At 43.2% G+C, this 19500-nt stretch overlaps 1 protein-coding gene across 2 annotated transcripts in view; it reads left to right on the top strand.

The window, feature by feature from the left end:
* CLPX (caseinolytic mitochondrial matrix peptidase chaperone subunit) overlaps positions 1 to 18964 on the top strand; it is a 58315-nt gene extending 39351 nt beyond the window's left edge. For both annotated transcript variants that reach the window (XM_018573950.1, XM_018573949.1), the window contains 8 exons: positions 154 to 330; positions 2083 to 2247; positions 3557 to 3645; positions 4866 to 5030; positions 12630 to 12929; positions 15975 to 16067; positions 17665 to 17771; positions 18774 to 18964. In XM_018573950.1, the coding sequence (XP_018429452.1) occupies positions 154 to 330; positions 2083 to 2247; positions 3557 to 3645; positions 4866 to 5030; positions 12630 to 12929; positions 15975 to 16067; positions 17665 to 17771; positions 18774 to 18867 (1190 nt within the window). In that variant the 3' untranslated portion in view covers positions 18868 to 18964. The remainder of the gene's footprint in view (positions 1 to 153; positions 331 to 2082; positions 2248 to 3556; positions 3646 to 4865; positions 5031 to 12629; positions 12930 to 15974; positions 16068 to 17664; positions 17772 to 18773) is intronic.
* The last annotated feature ends 536 nt before the right edge of the window (positions 18965 to 19500 follow it).

Genomic DNA, 19500 nt, shown 5'->3' with positions numbered 1-19500 from the left:
GACCTTCTCAGTGATACCAGTATTCAGTGCTAGGGGTCCTTGTTGGTGGTATACTATTTTATTACATTGAGGGTTGGGGTTTTGTTTCGTTTATTTTATTTTTTTACAAATGATAAGACAGATTCCCCTTATTACACCATTTTCTCTCATCAGAACTACTGCAGATTGCTGGCATCAGTCCACATGGCAATGCTTTGGGAGCCTCCATGCAGCAGCAAGTGAACCAGCAGATGCCACAGGAGAGGCGGGGAGGTGATGTGCTGGACTCGAATCATGATGACATTAAGCTGGAGAAAAGCAATATCTTGCTTCTGGGCCCAACAGGCTCTGGTAAGAAAACTCCTGTTTGGTTGAAATAGTAAAAGTATTGCATAATCTTAACCTAGAGTAAGCGCTGTTATGACATACATCTGTTGTATGTACAAGTGATCTTGAACGCCTGTACAGCCGTCCAAAATCACTTGTAATGCGCCTGAATCTTGCTCCCCCTCCCCTCTCTCTCCATTTCCGGGGGCTGGCCGGCCGTATACCGCTCCCATCTCTCTCGGTCACCTTCAAAAGCTATCGCACAGGGGCTTGTTATCCTTGTGTGATAGCAATAAAGTCAAGTGTAAAAAATAAAATAAATGACAAAAAACGTTAAAGGCAATAAAGTGTAAAATTGGTTATTTTTTTTGTAATTATCATTTTTTAAAAGTCTCAAAATTAAAACCAACCCCGCTGCACCGTTTATCTGCATGCGAATAACCGCATGCATGGGGCATTGTGTGTGTGTATGTGTGTGTGAGCAGAGGGGGCGATCTGTTACCGCACAGCAATCGTGCACAAAATTGTGTGGGTGGTCACAGAAGCACACACCACCACCGTTCGGGCTGGCAGTGCCATTATTGTAGAATGGCATCCCAGCCGCGCTAGGCAGCACGGTTTCCTGCCGCAATACCGCCCGTATAATCACGGTTGAAAACACTGCACGGTGCTTGTCGCGAAAAAAGGTACATGTACCTTTTTTCAACGATTGCCACACTGATGTAACCCCATTGGAATCAATGGGGCCGCGCAGCAACCGCTGTATGCAGCCGCACACAATTGCCTAAGTCTGCATCGGCCCTAAAGGGTAAATTCACTTTCCCAAGTAATTTGGAAAAATTTAATTAGCCTCTCAAATCTGGCCCCATCCCCCTCCCGCTATACTTGCCTTTCAGCGAACTGTCCTTCCTGTCCGCCAGTACGGGTGTACTATCTGTACCTGTGCCATGTATTCTGAATTTTGCTTGCAAATTGCAAGCACTCGTTGGTCAGCGAGGTCACCTGACGCCACTGACCAATGAGAAGCTCTTCTTGGCACTGCTAAATACGATTTTGGGTAAAATTTTTATTTTTGTATCGGGACAAGTAGATTGACATTTCCACACCCCTGGCTATACTGTTACCATCAGTAGTCACTGTTCTTTATCACCGAAGCAGCTCTAACTGGCTTCTGCTTTTTAATACCTCAGATGTGCTGGTGACCAACTTGTCTTCGGAGTTCACAGGATGTCACAGAACTCCAGGCTCAGACCCCCCCCTTCACCTTTTCTTTGGCAGTGGGCAATCCTCAATGATGCATACAATGGTGCTGATGAGACGTTAATGCAGAGAGAGGCACTATTACACTGATAATGAAGGGTGCATTGGTGATGTGTTGCACTCAGAGTATGTCCTCATTTGTCCATTAATTGGCAGCGTTTTGTGAATGGGCAGGGCAGCTACCCACATACTATTGCAGGATAGGCCCAAGACCTCCCAAAAGATCTTAATCCAGTGCAATTAACATGAACATGTCCAGAGTGGGCTTTAGGGTACTCTTCCAAGAGTGCTTCCTGCGTTTACCAGGCTAGCATGTCCAGAGTTGGGGCAAACCTTTGATCTGCACACCTAATCTGGTATCCTGATTTGTAGTATATTTGCTCTTTTTCCTTGTTCATGAGTGACATATATTCTACATTGTGTTGTGGGCTATGTGCTTTTATTTATTTTTGTTTCCCAGTTATTCTTATTTGGCATTGATCGTTGTGGCAGTTACGTGCTTGTGCTTTCTTACAGGTAAAACTCTTCTTGCACAAACGCTAGCAAAATGCTTGGATGTCCCTTTTGCTATATGTGACTGTACCACCTTGACGCAAGCTGGATATGTAGGAGAGGACATTGAATCTGTGGTTGCCAAACTGCTTCAGGATGCCAATTACAACGTGGAGAAGGCTCAGCAAGGTCTGTCTTTTGTAGTTTTTATCACTATCTGAATACAACGTATTTCCTTTCACATTATTTTTTTTTGTCCCCTTGCTGTTAGTGTGGATGGGGAAATTGTCACCCACCCCACCAGTCTGTACCACTGTTGGAATACCTGAACAGTGACTGTTTAGCCAAATATTTCAGACTGGCTCCTTCCACAAAACATGATTTAAAGATCGACTTTTGTCAAACGGGAGGACCCGACATTATATGGCCACTTGTAACTAATTTATGACCAGCTTTACACTAATGACCTACAATAAAATATTGCCAAAGTTACCAATCTAGTTTTCTGATGCTGTCCAAATTAAAGCTTATCACAGTCTAAGAGCAGAAGGTAGAATGTATGCTTTTATGATGTTTGTTAGAATGACTATGTATGTGTTTTTTAACACATGAGTCAAAAATAAATTAAAAAAATAAATGACTTTTAGATGGGAACAGGATGTAGTTTTAGTTACCATACCCCATGAAGAGAGATGTATAAAGAAACTCTTATCAATCAGTTTATAGGGGCTTCTGAAGAGCTAAGGCTTTATATTAATGTTTCAATTACTTGAGTTGGTGATCTTGCTTTTGTCCTCTCTCAATCCAAGCAATAATTACTTTGGGTCCATGTGGCACCCACAGTGTGAGAGGAGTAGCGAGTTCTGGTGGCCAGTCATTGACCCCTGGTGGCTCTGCAAACCACATCTACAGATGAGGAGGAATCACGGAGCCAACGAGCAGTATGGACTCAATCATAACATTATGAGGGGAATTTATCGAAACCTGGAGCAGTTGTGCATGGCAACCAATCAGCTTCTCTTTTATCTTCAAATCTTAACTGAACAAACCTGAAGAGAAAAGCTGTTTGGTTGCCCTGGACAACTGCTCCAGATTTTGTTTGCTCCAGTTTTGATAAATCCACCCATTTAGTAATCAACTAGGCAAAGCACTTGTATTGTGTAATTTCCTGTTTTGCACCCATATATACACTGCCTCTTAGGCCCCGTTGGATGAAGCATCTGTCTGGGATAACGCAAGGTAATGCAGAAGAGGTGTGCCAGTGCTGTCTATTGCGTAATAGTCCTGTAAACGTCTGCGTTATCCACTACTGACTCGGGTACTCTGTAAATCACCTTTTTGCAGTTCTAACACTTATAAATTTTATGTTACTTTTAATGACATATTTTTTGTGAAATGGAGCTTTGTTTCTTACTGGATAAGACCTAGGTTTTTAACCAAAACTGTTTTACAGGTTAGAAAATATTATGGACTTCTTTCTACAAATATTTCTTTTCAGGTATTGTCTTTTTAGATGAAGTTGACAAAATTGGTAGTGTTCCTGGTATTCACCAATTGAGAGATGTGGGAGGAGAAGGTGTACAGCAGGTAAGAATTTCCAACCATAGCGCTCTTTATGACCTGTTCCTGTGTAGTGCATATTGAAGAATGATCCTCTATTTCAAGTATGTGAGTCTTATAAAACTGCATACAAGTGTGTGTGTTATTTGTAGAGATGCACCGAAATTTCAGCCCTCAATGGTACTATGGGCAAAATGCCATTAGTACCCAAAAAAAATGGCTGAAAAAGCTAGGAATGGCATATGGTGCATTCCTAGCTTTTCTCCTCCCCACTTGATGCCGGCTGCAAGCTTTGGTCTGTGTCCCCTCCAATCCTTGCTGCTCTCCCCCTGCCTATGTCAGCAGAGGCAGCGGGGATTGGAGGGGATAGAGCTGATCCAGCTGGTGGCACCCAGTGAGGAGGAGAGACGTGGTCCGGGGGCAGTGCGGGGTGGAGAGCTTGGCTTTGGTGATGGGTGAGAGGGTGTGGAGCACAAGCATGTAGTGACCAGTACTGATCACTTACAGGGTAATTCAGAAAACGGTGAAGGATTTGGAGAAGGCAGGAGAAGTGAACAATCTAGGCCAAAATAGCTGATTTGGAAATGTTTTCCAGTTTAGCTATGTTGTCCTAGACTTCACTTGTCCTGACTTCTCCAAACCCTTCACCCTTTTGTGAACAACCCTGTTAGTATTAGTAATCACCTATGCCCTCCGTTATTTAAAATGTCCCCAGTTATGAACAGGAAGTGCTATACATCGCTTCGCCTCTGTACTTGGAGCTTCCTGATCATTGAGTGCTGAGGATGCAGAATAAGATTGAGGACTTTGTGTGTCCTCCAATCTTCTTTCTTCCTTCTTCTTTCTTCCTTCTTCTTTCTTCTTTCTTCCTTCTTCTTTCTTTCTTCTTCTTCCTTCTTCTTCCTTCTTCTTTCTTCTTTCTTCCTTCTTCTTTCTTTCTTCTTCCTTCTTCTTTCTTCCTTCTTCTTTCTTTCTTTCCTTCTTCCTTCTTCCTTCTTCCTTCTTCCTTCTTCCTTCTTTCTTCTTTCTTCTTTCTTCTTTCTTCTTTCTTCTTTCATATCAGGGATCTGTTTTTTAGACCCCTAATATTTCCCCAGAGCCCCCAACCTTAATAATAAAAAATAAAATGTTTTAAGGTTTGAAGTCCCGTTTTGGTTTTGGCCTGACACATTTTTGAAGTTCTGGTCTAAAAATGTAATTTCAGTGCATCCCTAGTGATTTGAAATGTTGCCCTTGTTTTCTTGCAGGGCTTGCTGAAGTTGCTGGAAGGAACTATTGTTAACGTCCCAGAAAAAAATTCCAGGAAGCTGCGAGGTGAAACAGTTCAAGTTGACACAACAAACATTCTCTTTGTATCTTCTGGAGCCTTTAATGGCCTGGACAGGATAATCAGCAGGAGGAAGAATGAGAAGGTTTGGTTCTACCCTACAATTTTAATTGACACCCTTTCTACTTTTCTTTAACCAGTTGACATCCGCGGTGTTAAACACCCTTCCCATCCAGGCCATTTTTCAGTATTCAGCGCTGCGGTACTTTGACTGACATTTATTCCGTCATGCAGCGCTGTACTGAAATTAATTTTATACCCTTTTTTGGGGACAGATCGAGCTTTCTTTTGGTGGTATTTATTCACCACTGGGGTTTTTATTTTTTTACTATATTAAGGAAAAATCACAGAAATTTAAAAAAAAAAAACAGTTTCCCCTATATTAAATGATAAAACATTTATTATTACCCAATTTTTTGGTAAAATATAAAAGACGGGGTCACGTCGGGTAAAAAGACACCAAACATGTCAAGCCTTAAAATTGCGTGCGCGCGCGAAACCTCAAAAAACGATAATACCCAAAATTGGCCATAGGCGACGCTTTAAAAGCTGTTACCGCTCATCAGTTTAGTGTTATCAGTGATTGATGGCCCTAAAATGATTGCTCTCACTGCGACGTTCGCGGCGATATGTAACATGTGTAGCGCAATTGTAATTTTTGCGCGCTGGGGCACCGGACGCGTATTTACGTTTATAGGCGCGTAAACGTGGGGGTGGGGGAGTTAAACATTTTGGGGGGGTTTTTTCCCCTTTTTTTATATGTGGCTTTTATTTTATTTTATTTTTTTATGTGTTACTTTTCTTTTTTTTTATTTATATTTTTTTTTTTGCACTTATTGTTATTGCTATTATATAGGGGGATAACAACCCCCTATATAATAGCAAAGGCACACTGACAGGTCCTCTTTATGGAGATATTAGGGGTCTCTAGGACCCCTAATATCACCTATGGACCCCAAAAGAAGCTGATGAAGCAGAGATCTGCTTTATCAGCTTCTTCTCTCTGGCAATAGCAGCCAGATGACTGACAGGTGAATGCGGATGTGATGTAATACACATCACTTCTGCATTCACAGCCCGGACGGAGATCAGCAAGGAGCTGATCTCCCGTCCTCCTCCTCCTCCTGACGCCCTCCAAGCCGATCCTGGGCCGCAGATGGGGCAGCGGATCCAAAAACGGGGCGGTGGATGTGCGTTGCGGAACTGACGGGGGAGGGGGTGGGTACAGCTGGCTCTGCCTCTAGATAGACAGAGCCAGCTGTCACTCACGCAGATGGGCGGATCTTGACGTCTAGGTCGGGATCCGCAGCGGCGTCTCGGTATACCGCGAGCTGTAGCTCGTGGTATACTGAGCTTAGGGTAACGGGAGGACGCTAGTTTGTGTCCTCCTGTTACCCTAAGGAGAGCTATGGGGAAAAACACTGACCCCATAGTTCTCTAAGGTTACATTGGGACACCACTGGGCTTTGCTATGTTGCCTTTGGTGTTTCTGCCAAAAATATTCATATTAGTTCCTGTACAAATTGTACATAATTTTTCCTTGTTCACCAAGCCTAATGTATTATGTTGTGGTTTCTCTTTTCTGGTCCAATAGTTAAGACTTGTACATGTATCGTATATACAGGTGGATATTTTTAGCCTTGCTTATGCTGTGTTTATGGAGTTGCTATTTTAATGACTGGTTACCATACATACTGTATATCATTTAAAGAGCTTTATACGAGCTCTGCCTCGTATGTGTAGGCAGACAAGGGTATTCATGCATACATAAGCTTTTATTAATTCACCTTTTGTACAGTGAAGCTCTCCATCTCATCACAGGGGATCTGCAGCTCAGGTCTGATATCTGTAAGTTGTTGTGGTGGTTCATGTCACTATGTAGAAATGCAGTGTATTTTGAACATCCTCCTTGCAATTTGGGGTGTTTTATCTAAATGTCACTGCTCCGGAGGAGTTATTCTAAGATGTATTGCACATCTTTATGAAGGAAGCCACGTGTAAAATGGGTGGGAAAAGATGACTTGGGTAATTTCCAATAGCATGTTGGAGACAAAAGGAACAGAAGGAAGTAAATGCTGCCTAAAAAGCACCTGAAATTCTGGCAAGAGCCAACACACTAAAAATGGTTGCGTATTGAGTGCACACACATGAATTGAATCTAAAGCAGAAAAGAGGGCAGCTACCCATAACAAATCCTGAGGGGTCTGAGGATCCATTTACACCATTGTGCTTTAGGCTTGCTTCAAACCCCTTTTGAGAGAGATGTATGGGAGAATGCTAGTTGACTCGCTGTTATACTGTGCCATTGGCTTAACTACCTTCTGAGTCAATGGCTTGGAACTAGTATGCATATAGGGAGTGAGAGAAAGCCAGAAGTTCTCTATATTAGTTCCAAACAAGTAATTCAAAATTGTAAACAAATGGATCATTGTGGAAGCCAGACCAGATAACTACCGTGTTTCCCCAAAAGTAAGACCTACCCCGAAAATAAGACCTAGCGCTATCTTCAGGGATTTCTGTGATATAAGACCTACCCCGAAAATAAGACCTAGTTCGGTGGTAGGTCTTGTATTACAGAAATCCGCTAGGTCTTGCTTTCGGGGTAGCTGCACATATAATAGAATTTTACATGACCGGCTGCAGCTCCTGCACGCACGTACACCCACCTGTCTGCCTCCGCTGCCGCTGAAGACTACATTTCCCAGCAGGCACAGCGCGGCATAGCCAGTGGGGTCGAAGTGGATGGCATCAGAGCGGAGTGCGGACAGCTGCAGCCAGGTAAATATAAGACATCCCCCGAAAATAAGACCTAGTGTCGTTTTTTTTTTTTTTCATTGGAAAAAAAAAAAATATAAGACAGTGTCTTATTTTCGGGCAAACACGGTAATAGGCCCCTTTCACGTGGCCAGTCCGATGAGGTCCGCCTGTCAATTTTTCAAGCGGACCCAGTCATATGCCCAATGTAGATCTTTGGGCAGCCATGTGCAAACGGACAAACGTCCGTTTACGCCCCGTTACCCCTGATTCTGGCCAGGTCTGGAAAAACAAATGTAACCATGTACTGTTCTGCCGGGCTGGGTGGGGGGGATGGTGGTAACATGTTGTGTTCTCTCACCTCCCGATCTACTGAGCCGACCTTTGACAGTCTCATTGTCACAGGTCGGCTTAGAACTATGAGGTGAGTGGAAATCACTCATGTCATAGTTCTCCTTTTAAACACACCTGCTGTTTACTTTAAATTTCCCATAGACTGACATGGGGTCCGATAATTGCAGTTTTTTTTCTTGCGTCGCAAGATGGAGGAAAGAAACCGTACGGACACGGATATCACAGCGGTGACATCGGCTCTGTACTGCTGTGATCAGGAGAAGACCCATGCAGGGATCCTCTCCTGGGCAGCCTGTGTGAAAGGGGCTGCATTTTCAGGAGTGAATGTCTTTTTGTTAGGTCTGTTTAAATAAATCTTTCACAACTAGAGCAAACTGAAATCTAGTTGGTTGCATAAAGATCATTTAATGTTGACATTGCTGCTGAATAAATCCTGATTTACAGCCATGTTGCTTTGCTCACATGTGTTCATGTTGCTGGATAATGATGTGGTCTAGGTGGTACATTACACATGTTGACGCCTTTGATTGCAGAAGTGAGATGAAGCTGGTAATCTAGACCGCTGTTCTTTTCCCAAAGCAGTTTAGATTCCACATTATATGATCACATTATTTTAATTTGTTCTTAATTTGGCTCCAACAAGTTAGATTATTTTTCTGCCTGTCAAACCTCCAGTTGAGCATTTGAGACCTCTTGTCATCTGGCTTCTGGGACAGTGTGCCCCTGGCTTGTTCATGGTCCAGAAGTCCAATATTGACATGCAGTGGCTGGATACAAGACTAAACTTAGGTGGCTAAGGGCTGATCTGACAGTTATTTTTCCGCAGTGTTTACATATGCTGTGCCTTGTATGCTGCCATAGCTCTGCTGTCAGCATTTTCAATTCAGAGATGCTGACTACAGTGTCGTCCCTGGGATTCTCTGATGAGAGCTGTGTTTTCTCTCACTACAAAATCTGTAGTGAATAGAGTTCTTAGCTTCCCACAAGTTAAACTGGAACCGCTTGAGTCAGACGTTGCTTTGTGGTGTTGCTCAAACAATTGAGGTTATGTGCATGTCTTTTTAAATTAATCTGCAAATTAGTGGACATTTCAGATCAATATAAAAGCAGAAGAAAGCAATGGAACAGGTTTTGTATTTTACACTATAGGACACATTGAGCAGTGTTCAGGGTGCTAAGACTCCCTTGGAATAGAGTAGCAACCTCCAGAAAATGTGAGTCTCATACTTTATCGATACACACTTAAAAACAAATGTAGCTGGCCATACACCTTACAATTATCTGCAGATTGTCTCTGGTCAGATGGAAAAGGTGCAACAGATTCCTCCATCTACACTTAACTGTAGATGGAGGAAACCGGGAACCGGCGGGTTTTCCAGCCTGCTTGTTCGACGAAAGACGTGCGATCGTACAGTAGAAGTGGTTGCACGCCTTCCATACACTTTGCGATTATCGTACAGTGTATGGGCACCTTTTTTAGGGCTTGTTTCCACTATCATCAGTAGGGCTGCAGCTAACTATTATTTTCATAATCGATTAGTTAGCCGATTATTAAGCTCGATTAATCGGATAAAAAAAAGGCTCCAGTGATGGACTACTAGTTTCTATTGAGATTGTAGTCCATCACGGGAGCAAGCTTGGCGCGGTGGAAGTAAAGAGTGTGGTGTGCAATATAGTACATTATACAGCAGTGCAGAATACCAGCAGCTATAGAGGAATGTAGCAATAGTACATTATACTATAATGTACTATTGCTGTGATTTGTAGTCCTCTGTAGCTGGCGTTATTCTGCATTGCACTGTATGTAATGTATTATTGGTGGGATTTGTAGTCCTCTATAGCTGGTGGCATTCTGCAGTGCGCTGTATGATGATTATACGGCGAAATGCGGAATACAACAAATGCCAGCAATAGTACAACATTATACTATAATGTACTACTGCTGGGATTTGTAGTCCTCCATAGCTGGTGGTATTCTCCATTGCACTGTATAATGATTATACTGCACAATGCAGATTACCACTGACCAGTTATAGAGGAACTACAAATCCCAGCAATAATACATTATACAGCGTGATGGAGAATACCAGCAGCTATAGAGGAACAACAAATCCCAGCAATAATACATTATACAGGCTGCCTAATATATTATTGCTGGGATTTGTTGTTCCTCTATAGCTGCTGGTGTTCTGCAGTGTGCCGCTTTTTTTTTTTAACAGGAAACATTAAAACAGGTCCCCCTTACCTGTTTCTGAACCCTTGTAAGTCGCTGCAGCGGCGGCGTGCTCTGCGGGCGTGTGCGCGGTAGGCATGGCGTCCGCAGCGTGCATAGCGTAACTCGTGTATGGAGCTGCGAACAGGCGGGCGTGAGTGGGAAATTTAAATTTTAGCCAACGAATCGACGATGGAAAACGCTGACAACGTTTACCATTGTCGATTTTTATCCATTTTAATCTAATTGTTGCAGCTCTACAGAATACCAATGTATGATACAGCGGCACACTGCTGAACACCAGCAGCTATAGAGGAACAACAAATCCCAGCAATAATACTTATGCAGGCTGTTTAATATATTATTGCTGGGATTTGGTGTTCCTCTAAAGCTACTAATGTTCTGCAGTGTGCCGCTTTAAAAAAAAAAAACACAGCTCCCGGCCGATCTCGACTTACCTTGAATGACGGTGTTGTCGGCGGGCAACGGCGTTGTTCGTTTTCGGCAGGCAGCGGCGAGTTGGGAAGCTCACCGGGAGGAGAGGGCCAGACGCATGTCCTCAGCGTGGGCGCGGAGTCGCGTGACCGGGTATACCAGCCTAGGCGCGATCGGCTTAACTGACGTGGGTGTGGCGTAAGTGGCGGGCGTAAGCAGCGTGCGTGAGCGGGAAATTTGAAGCCAATGAATCGACGCTGGAAAACATTGACAACGTTTTCCATCGTCTATTTTAATCGAATAATTGTTGCAGCTCTAATCATCAGACTAGAACGTGTGTGTTTGGGGTGGGTTTTTTGTTTGGTTTCCGCTCTAGAAATGCATCCCCATATATTCCTATAGTGTTTTAGGGCTGTAGTTCCCACCAGTGTGGTCAGTTCCAGTGCGTTCAAAAAAAAGTACTGGAACAAAAAAAACCTTTTGACCTTATCCACATTGGATACTTCCTTTTATGGAAAAGGGGGCGTTTTCACCTGCACATTGGTGGCCTTGGCAGTGTCCTGCAAACATGGTGGGCAAACGTTTAACACATATATCTTGCACATAGGTGACGAACATAAGGTGACAAACTTATGAAAAGCGGAGAAGAGGCGGGAAATGATCTGAGACAAAACATCCAACGTGTGCAACTGCGCTTGCAAAAAAGAATCCGGTTCTGGTGATGGTGGAAACAAGCCCTAGTACATAGCAGACTTCCTGTGCTGTCAGAAGTTTAAATTAACCCTAAACTCAATTTAACCCTTAAAAATGCATTCAAGTACCCTAAGGGCTATTTCACACCAAATGCGTTCAAGAGAAGAGCAGTTACAGACCGGATCAAAACTGCATCCAATGTATTCCAATGGTATTTTGGGCCCTAGTTCACACCACAGCGTTCAGTTCCAGAGCATGTAAAAAATACTGCAGCAAGCCCTATTTTACCTGCTCTGGAACGCATGCAAAGGCATCAAAAACGCCCTGGAACGCACTGAAAGCCCATTTTAAACATTATTTTTTTCTTTTTTTTTAAATGGCCTGGAACGCATCAAATGCGGCATAACTCACTGCGTGTGCAGAAACTCCTACAGGTCTGGTCCGCATTTGGTGTGAACAAGCCCTGAATATTAACAAAACTGTCTTATTTGTGTATCATTTAGCTGTAGATCCTCAAATCCCCTCTGAATGGTGCTGACACTGTCCTTCCTTTTTGGAGGGGGGCTACTTTTGTTCCCCATGGTCCCTGTGTGTGTTGTAGAGTAGCCACCACTCCAAGCTCCCTGGTGTCAGCATGAATTCAGAGATGATTTGAGGACCTACAGCTGAGTGATGCACAAATATACATTTTGGTTCATAGGGTTCCTGAATGCAATTTTAAGATTGAACTCCTGAGTTTAGTGTCATTTTAAAACATTAACCCACTCGGCAGAAAAGTTTGCCTTGTGTCCTCATTTAATGTGATTTTTTTTTTTTTCTTTTTTTTTTTCCCATCACACATCCTGATGTGACAGGAAATGAGGAACTCTTCCCTTCAGGGGCACAAAGCAATAACTTGACATCTTAGTCCTCCCTGCTTTTCTAGAACAAAATTGTTAGTTTGGGTTTTTAAGCATAAATAAAGCTGAGACACAGGCGACTGGTTTCCCAGAATAATCATCTTCTACATCATCTTTATGCATAGTCGTTTTTGTGTGATGGTTTTGGTGTATTTATTACTGGTTCATCCTTGGTGTGTAAGCAATTGCATACTATAACACAAGGCTGGACAGACTAATGAAATATATTAACACCGGCACAGACTGACCCCTGAATTCCATATTCATTTCTCCACACCTGCTGTTACATTGGTTTTCAGCCATCTCCTAACCTCTTTGTTTTTTTTCCTCACTTCAGTATCTGGGATTTGGCACAACCTCTAACTTGGGTAAAGGACGCCGAGCGGCAGCAGCAGCTGACCTAGCAAATGCCAGCGCGGAATCGAATGCTGTGCAGGACATTGAGGAGAAAGACCGGTTATTGCGACTCGTAGAAGCCAGGGACCTTATAGAGTTTGGCATGATCCCTGAGTTTGTGGGACGTCTTCCCGTAGTGGTGCCACTTCATAGCCTTGACGAGCAGACCCTTGTACGCATCCTCACAGAACCCAGAAATGCTGTTGTTCCACAATACCAGGCTCTATTCAGCATGGATAAGGTTTGTTTTTGTTATTGAACCCATAATGTAGAACGGGTATGTCTAAACTGCGGCCCTCCAGCTGTGGTGGAACTACGAATCCCATGAAGCATCTCTCTCTGGGAGTCATGTCTGTGGCTGTGACTCTTGCAAGGCCTCATGGGATTCGTAGTTCCACCACAGCTGGAGGGCCGCAGTTTGGACATCCCTGATGTAGACCATGGGACCTAATATGGTCGACTCCTAGTGCATTCTCAAAGTTGCAGCTTTGTTTTCTGCGCAGGTTGCCTTTAGAAATGGTCACATGTCTTCTCTTTGCAACTAACGGCACTCACTGAAGGAGCGCTTTGTATGTCCTAATTACTGCAACTGTATAGTTATCTGCAGATAATGGAGTGACTCTACAGTATTGTACCTGCTGCTGGTCATAACCCTAAGCAAGGATAGGCATCCTAAAATGAAGGCCTGTTTGATGGATACTGGCCTCACTCTGCAGGCGCTTAGAGACCCTGCAGTATGCCAGTGAGGGCCTGTTCACACGACGTCCGTTTTCTGTGCTAACAACGCATCCCAATGTATCCCTATGTGTTTTATGGGCTACAGTTCTCGCTGCGCAGTCCGTTCAGGTTACGACAGAAAAATACTGCATGTCACATTTTGTACAGTCCGGGAACGCAAAACGCGTCAAACGCACTGCATCTAACATACTGACAGCCCCAATCCAGCAAAATAAAAAATTTTTTTTACTGGAACGCGGTCAAGAACGCATCAAAAACACAACACCACGTCTGCAGATCCGGACCTGAAACTCATGTGAACAGGCCCTCAAATACAGCTTCTGGGCTGCCGCTAATCAGCTGCATGCTGTGGGAAAGCTGGTTGTAAACTAGACTGTCTCTCCCCTTCTGTATAGCCAGCCTCCCCTTCTGTAAAGCCGAGCTCACTTGTATTCGCAGTCAAAGAAAAGAAGTATTGACTCGGTGTGCAGGACACTTGACCAACAACAGACTTTTTTTTTTTTTTTTATTCCTTTTTGTGCTTTGCAACGTGAAAGTAACTTGTCTTTATATGCCAGGAGTCTGTGACTATGTTTCATAAATACATTTGTGTCTGGCAGGGCTTGAAAAATTTTAGGTTGTCTCACCAGTCAGTCAAAAATGTCACCAGTCAGCAAGATCGGACTATAGCCTTGCAATTTATGTTAACATTTTTTGGGGATTTTTTTTTTGTGGTATATAATCACCAGGGGGGGGGGTTTGGGGGTGTTGTTTTTTACTATATAATGAAAAAGTACTGTAAATATTGAATTAAAAAAAAAGTTTTCCCTCCGTTATGTAATAAAACATCTATTCTTACCCATATTTTTGGTAAAACATAAATGATGGGGTCACGTCGGGTAAATACACAACATGTCAAGCCTTGCGTGCGCCCGTAAAAACGCATAAAGACCACACTGAAAATTGGCCATAGGCGACGCTTAAAACGCTTTTACTGCTCATCAGTTTAGAGTTATCAGTAATTAATGGCCCTAAAATTATTGCTTGCACTCCGACGTTTGCGGTTATATGTAACATGTGCGGCACAATAGGCGCAATCGTTGTTTTTGCACGTAGGCGCACCCAACGCATATGTGCATGTAGGGGGACGTAGGACTTTAGAATCTTTTTTTTGATTCTTTAATTTTTTTTTTTTTTTTACACAAAAGTTTTTTACACAACTTTATTGCCATCACATGCTTCTGTAGCTGGAGAGTGACCCTGAATGCAGGAAATGATGTAACATACATCACTTCCTGCATTCCGGGACTGGAGAGTAGATCAAAAGGAGATTGTATTCCGATCTCCCTTTTGATCTCCTGTCACAAAGCCGTCCTGGCTGCATCGGGCACAGCGGATCTCGGGACCGACAACGGCAGTGACAGCTGCTGGCAATATGGGTAAGAATGGAAACAACGGAGGGACAAAATTTTTATTCAAAATTTACGCTACTCCTTCTTTTTTTATATAGTAAAAAATACCCCCCCCCCCGTGGTGTTTTATATACCTCCCTCAAAAAGAAAGCTCTATCTGTCCCCAAAAAATGTTAACATAAATTGCAAGGCTATAGTCCGGTAATGCTGACTGACATTTTTGACTGACTGGTGAGCCCTGGTGTTGGGACACTTTACTACTGACCACTCCTGCCCCCCAACAGTCTCATGGACCAATAACTAGCCCTTTTTGTTTGACATTTTTAATGTAAAAATCATGCTATATCCACTCAGGAGATTTTTAGTAGCCCAGCTGCTAGTGATTAATCACGAAGAGTAGCAATTTACAAATGCAATACATGGTTCCCAGTGTAGTATTCCGCACATCCAGTATTGATCAGTTGACCTTGGTTTCAGTATGTTTCACTCTTGTGCAATTTGACTACTAGATGATACTACATGCTACCTGTGTAGGGAGCAATTTGCTCTACTTGTTTAGCAGTCATTTGCTACACATAGTGATTTTTATTGCACGATTAAGCACCTAAAAATCTCCTGTGTAGCCTAGCAAGGTAACCACCAGCAAGTGATTTACATTTCTCAGTAGACAGATCTAACCTAAGGCAGCAGGGAGTAGATGACACTGGGCTCTCTGAGCTTCTCATGTCCACTAGCAATGCTGAAATACATTCTCTGCTACTGAGGAGCATAAGGCAGGAAGTTTCTAGAAATGTAAGATCAAACTCCCAAATGGGATCATTCTGCTACCACACATTACAGTTGGCCATCAACTGTGTTTTTTGATTGCCAAAGGCCTGAGGATTGGTAGTAGTTGTCCCTGTATGGTGGCGTTAAAGTGTTATTCGCAGCCAAGAATTTTGGCATTTAAGCATGCCTGCCAGAACCACATTGTGTAGGAGAATAAGCCGACCGTACCACTCTTGTTTGCTATGGCAATTCATTTTTGGCTATAGTATTAATCGGACGTCTTCACTCTGCAGAGTCTTTAGTTCTCTTGTTTCAGAAATATTTAATAATGTAACCTGTAAATAACTTTACTTTTGTATTCGTTTTAAACCTTGTGTCTTGTTTTGCAGTGCGAGTTGAATGTCACTGAAGGTGCTTTAAGAGCAATTGCCAGATTGGCTCTGGAACGAAAAACTGGTGCTAGAGGACTCCGGTCAATCATGGTGAGCTAGCACATTGGGTGCCTCCCGACTGTAAACGGCAGAGATTAACCTTGAGGGCTCAGTCACACTAGATGCAGTGCGTTCCGGCCAAAATCGGGCCAGAACGCACTGCCTCGCATTGCGGCTGGCTCAATTTTAGTGGGGTAGGAGGGGGCGTGGCGGGCCATTCAAGTAAATGGCGCCGTAGCCACGCCCTCCGTCCACAATGCGATCCGCCGCACGGGATCGCAAGGCACATTGTGCCTGCGGTCCGGCCCTGTGTGATGCGATCAAAATGCTACAAGCACTATTTTGATCGCACCACACAGGTTTAGACCGCAGGCACAATGTGCCTTGCGATCCCGTGCGGCGGATCGCATTGCGGCCGCAGGGCGTGGCTACGGCACCATTCACTTGAATAGCCCACCACGCCCCCTCCAATGCGATGCAGTGCGCTCCGGCCAAAATTGGGCTGGAACGCACTGCACCTAGTGTGAATGAGCCCTAACTAAAGAGAAGAGAGTAGTCCCTAGCCCCGGGTTCTTCTAATAGTGATTTCTTCTCAAAGGCAGTATTGTGGAAGGTATAAAATTGTTGACTGTATCCTAAGTAATGAAGGGTCTGTCGGCTTTTAAACTGCTTGCTATATAAAAATATCAAAACACCACCAAGAGGTAGAACAGGTCGCATTGCGGCTGGCTCAATTTTAGTGGGGTAGGAGGGGGCGTGGCGGGCCATTCAAGTAAATGGCGCCGTAGCCACGCCCTCCGTCCACAATGCGATCCGCCGCACGGGATCGCAAGGCACATTGTGCCTGCGGTCCGGCCCTGTGTGATGCGATCAAAATGCTACAAGCACTATTTTGATCGCACCACACAGGTTTAGACCGCAGGCACAATGTGCCTTGCGATCCCGTGCGGCGGATCGCATTGCGGCCGCAGGGCGTGGCTACGGCACCATTCACTTGAATAGCCCACCACGCCCCCTCCAATGCGATGCAGTGCGCTCCGGCCAAAATTGGGCTGGAACGCACTGCACCTAGTGTGAATGAGCCCTAACTAAAGAGAAGAGAGTAGTCCCTAGCCCCGGGTTCTTCTAATAGTGATTTCTTCTCAAAGGCAGTATTGTGGAAGGTATAAAATTGTTGACTGTATCCTAAGTAATGAAGGGTCTGTCGGCTTTTAAACTGCTTGCTATATAAAAATATCAAAACACCACCAAGAGGTAGAACAGGGGCTTTTGTCTGTATCAACAGGAAAAATCTAGGTGTTTCCCATAAAATAACACTTTATTGAATAATGATCATTCATTTGTTTAAAACCAATTTTCGCACGAATTGAACCGCAGTTAAACTACGATTGATCAAGGAATTGCTATATACTTAACAAAGGTCATGTATTTAGCAAAGTGAAGCATATGGAATGATTAGTGTCGATATTGTTTTTAAACTCTTCATGGTCATTATTCACTAAATCGTGTTATTTTATGGAAAAGAAACGCATGTATTTTTTCCTGTTGAGACCCCTCTTTTGTTTTGTTTTTCTTGGAGGTATAGATTTATTTTGTTTTGTAATGAATTTGGTTCCGTTTTTCATCTGTATATCTTTTACCATTGCAGGAAAAGCTGCTTCTTGAGCCCATGTTTGAGGTTCCAAACTCTGACATAGTATGTGTGGAGGTTGACCAGGATGTGGTGGAAGGAAAGAAAGAGCCTAGTTATATTAAGTAAGTCTGCATAGTAGCTTCCGCTCTGGTTAGGTGATTAGAGTGCCTGTTTTCCCCTCAGTACCACTATAGACAATGTGACTTTTGTTGCACGGAGATTCGGTGCATTCATACGTGGGTTACCAAAAGCCTGTACAAATCATTGCGGTTTGTGTTGCTCCACTGAAAACAGACCAGTGAAGTCTGAGTGTACACCAATGTAGGAAAGCTACCAGGCCTTCAGTCTGTTTACATGTGTGCACAGACAAGGCAAAGCATCGATTTTTCTTGATCTTTGAAAAGCATCAGACTTCTTTACCTGCTCTCTAGAAATAAAGGGGGGGGAGGACTCCAGCCCAGCTGAACATTAGATGAAAGCTACCAACTGTTTTGCTGCCTGAAATGATCGCTTGGAGCTGTATTGTGCACAACAAAGTTACATGATTCCCATCCAGCTTACTAAAGTGTCAGCATTTTACATAGCTAGTTGTGAATATTTAGTAGTCTATTTTTTAGAATAAATCTGTTAGTGCTTAAACTGCTGCTTCCATCAAATCTCAAGTTTCCTCTACAGATCCTGGATAAGCACACTGTGCAAAAAATAGCAGCCATCTTCTGTGGTTTTTGGCTCCTTTTCTTCTCCTTCCTATTGAATAGGAAGGCCACCCATCACAATTATAAGCGAATGTGTGGTAGAGCGCAGACCTGAGCCACTGAAAGCTACTCTCCATTTGCAAAGCAAACCCCTCAGTTTTCTGGGTTATCAGGGTTCTCTGCAGGGACCCCAGGATCAGTAAGTGGGCTACTGGAGGCTTTTTCTTCTGTTTTCCAGTTCTATCCGAGCAAACCTACCAGTTGATAGTTGCAGTTGTTGTAGATGAGTGTAGTGCCACAACCATTCATAAGCATTGCAGGCCCCTCCAGCCCATGAAGTGTGTCTGTGTGGTAAAGCCTAAATGTAGTTTGTTATTTTTGAGGTTTTTTTAATACTACTTTTTTTTTTTTTTCTTCTCTTTGTTCCAGAACCCAAAATAAAGAGGCGTCAGCAGAGGAAGAGTATGATTCTGGGGTGGAGGAAGAAGGCTGGTCCCGACAGGCTGATGCAGCAAACAATTAGACTGTCTAAATCAGAACAGATCTCCAGTGTTACGGCTGCAATTTCCCCTCTAAAATACACTTTTCACTATACTAAACATAACCGTTTTGTGACCTGAGAAAACTAGCTCTGGGAGAACTAAAATCAAGCCAACGCATTTTACAAAATTTCCAGTTTCTACAGTAGAGCGCCATTTATACAGTGATAGACGACAACAATGTATAATATATCTTGGGATTTATATTTTAGCTTTCTTAAAACTATATTTACTGGGATTAACTATGGTTAATTTTTATGTTGCTGTTCAGTAACCATTGTGCAAGCAGTCATGACATGTTAACCCAACAGTCTATGCAGATTTTTCCTTGCCACCAGCCACCAACTTTTTGTGGCTTCTCCTGTATTTTGTCACTGACTCTTCCCTGTTTTTATGTCTCATTTTAATGTCAACTGGTTTAACACAAAGAAAAAAAACTGGAAAGTTTTTCTGATTGCTACAGATTTTAATGCCCTCCTTTACTAATACTAATACTCCCATATTAATCCTGTCTTTTGTTTTGGTACCCAATAGCTTTCACACTGGCACTTTATATTGGATTTTCCTCAGTTGTATTTGTCAATTAGGAAATATTGTATAACAGTGATTTTTGTAAT

This window comes from Nanorana parkeri, unplaced genomic scaffold (assembly GCF_000935625.1).
Source record: "Nanorana parkeri isolate BGI_ZX_2015 unplaced genomic scaffold, ASM93562v1 scaffold2635, whole genome shotgun sequence".
Lineage (NCBI taxonomy): Eukaryota > Metazoa > Chordata > Amphibia > Anura > Dicroglossidae > Nanorana > Nanorana parkeri.
The sequence above is the reverse complement of the archived record's forward strand: the minus strand, read 5'-3'. Positions and strand labels throughout refer to the sequence as shown.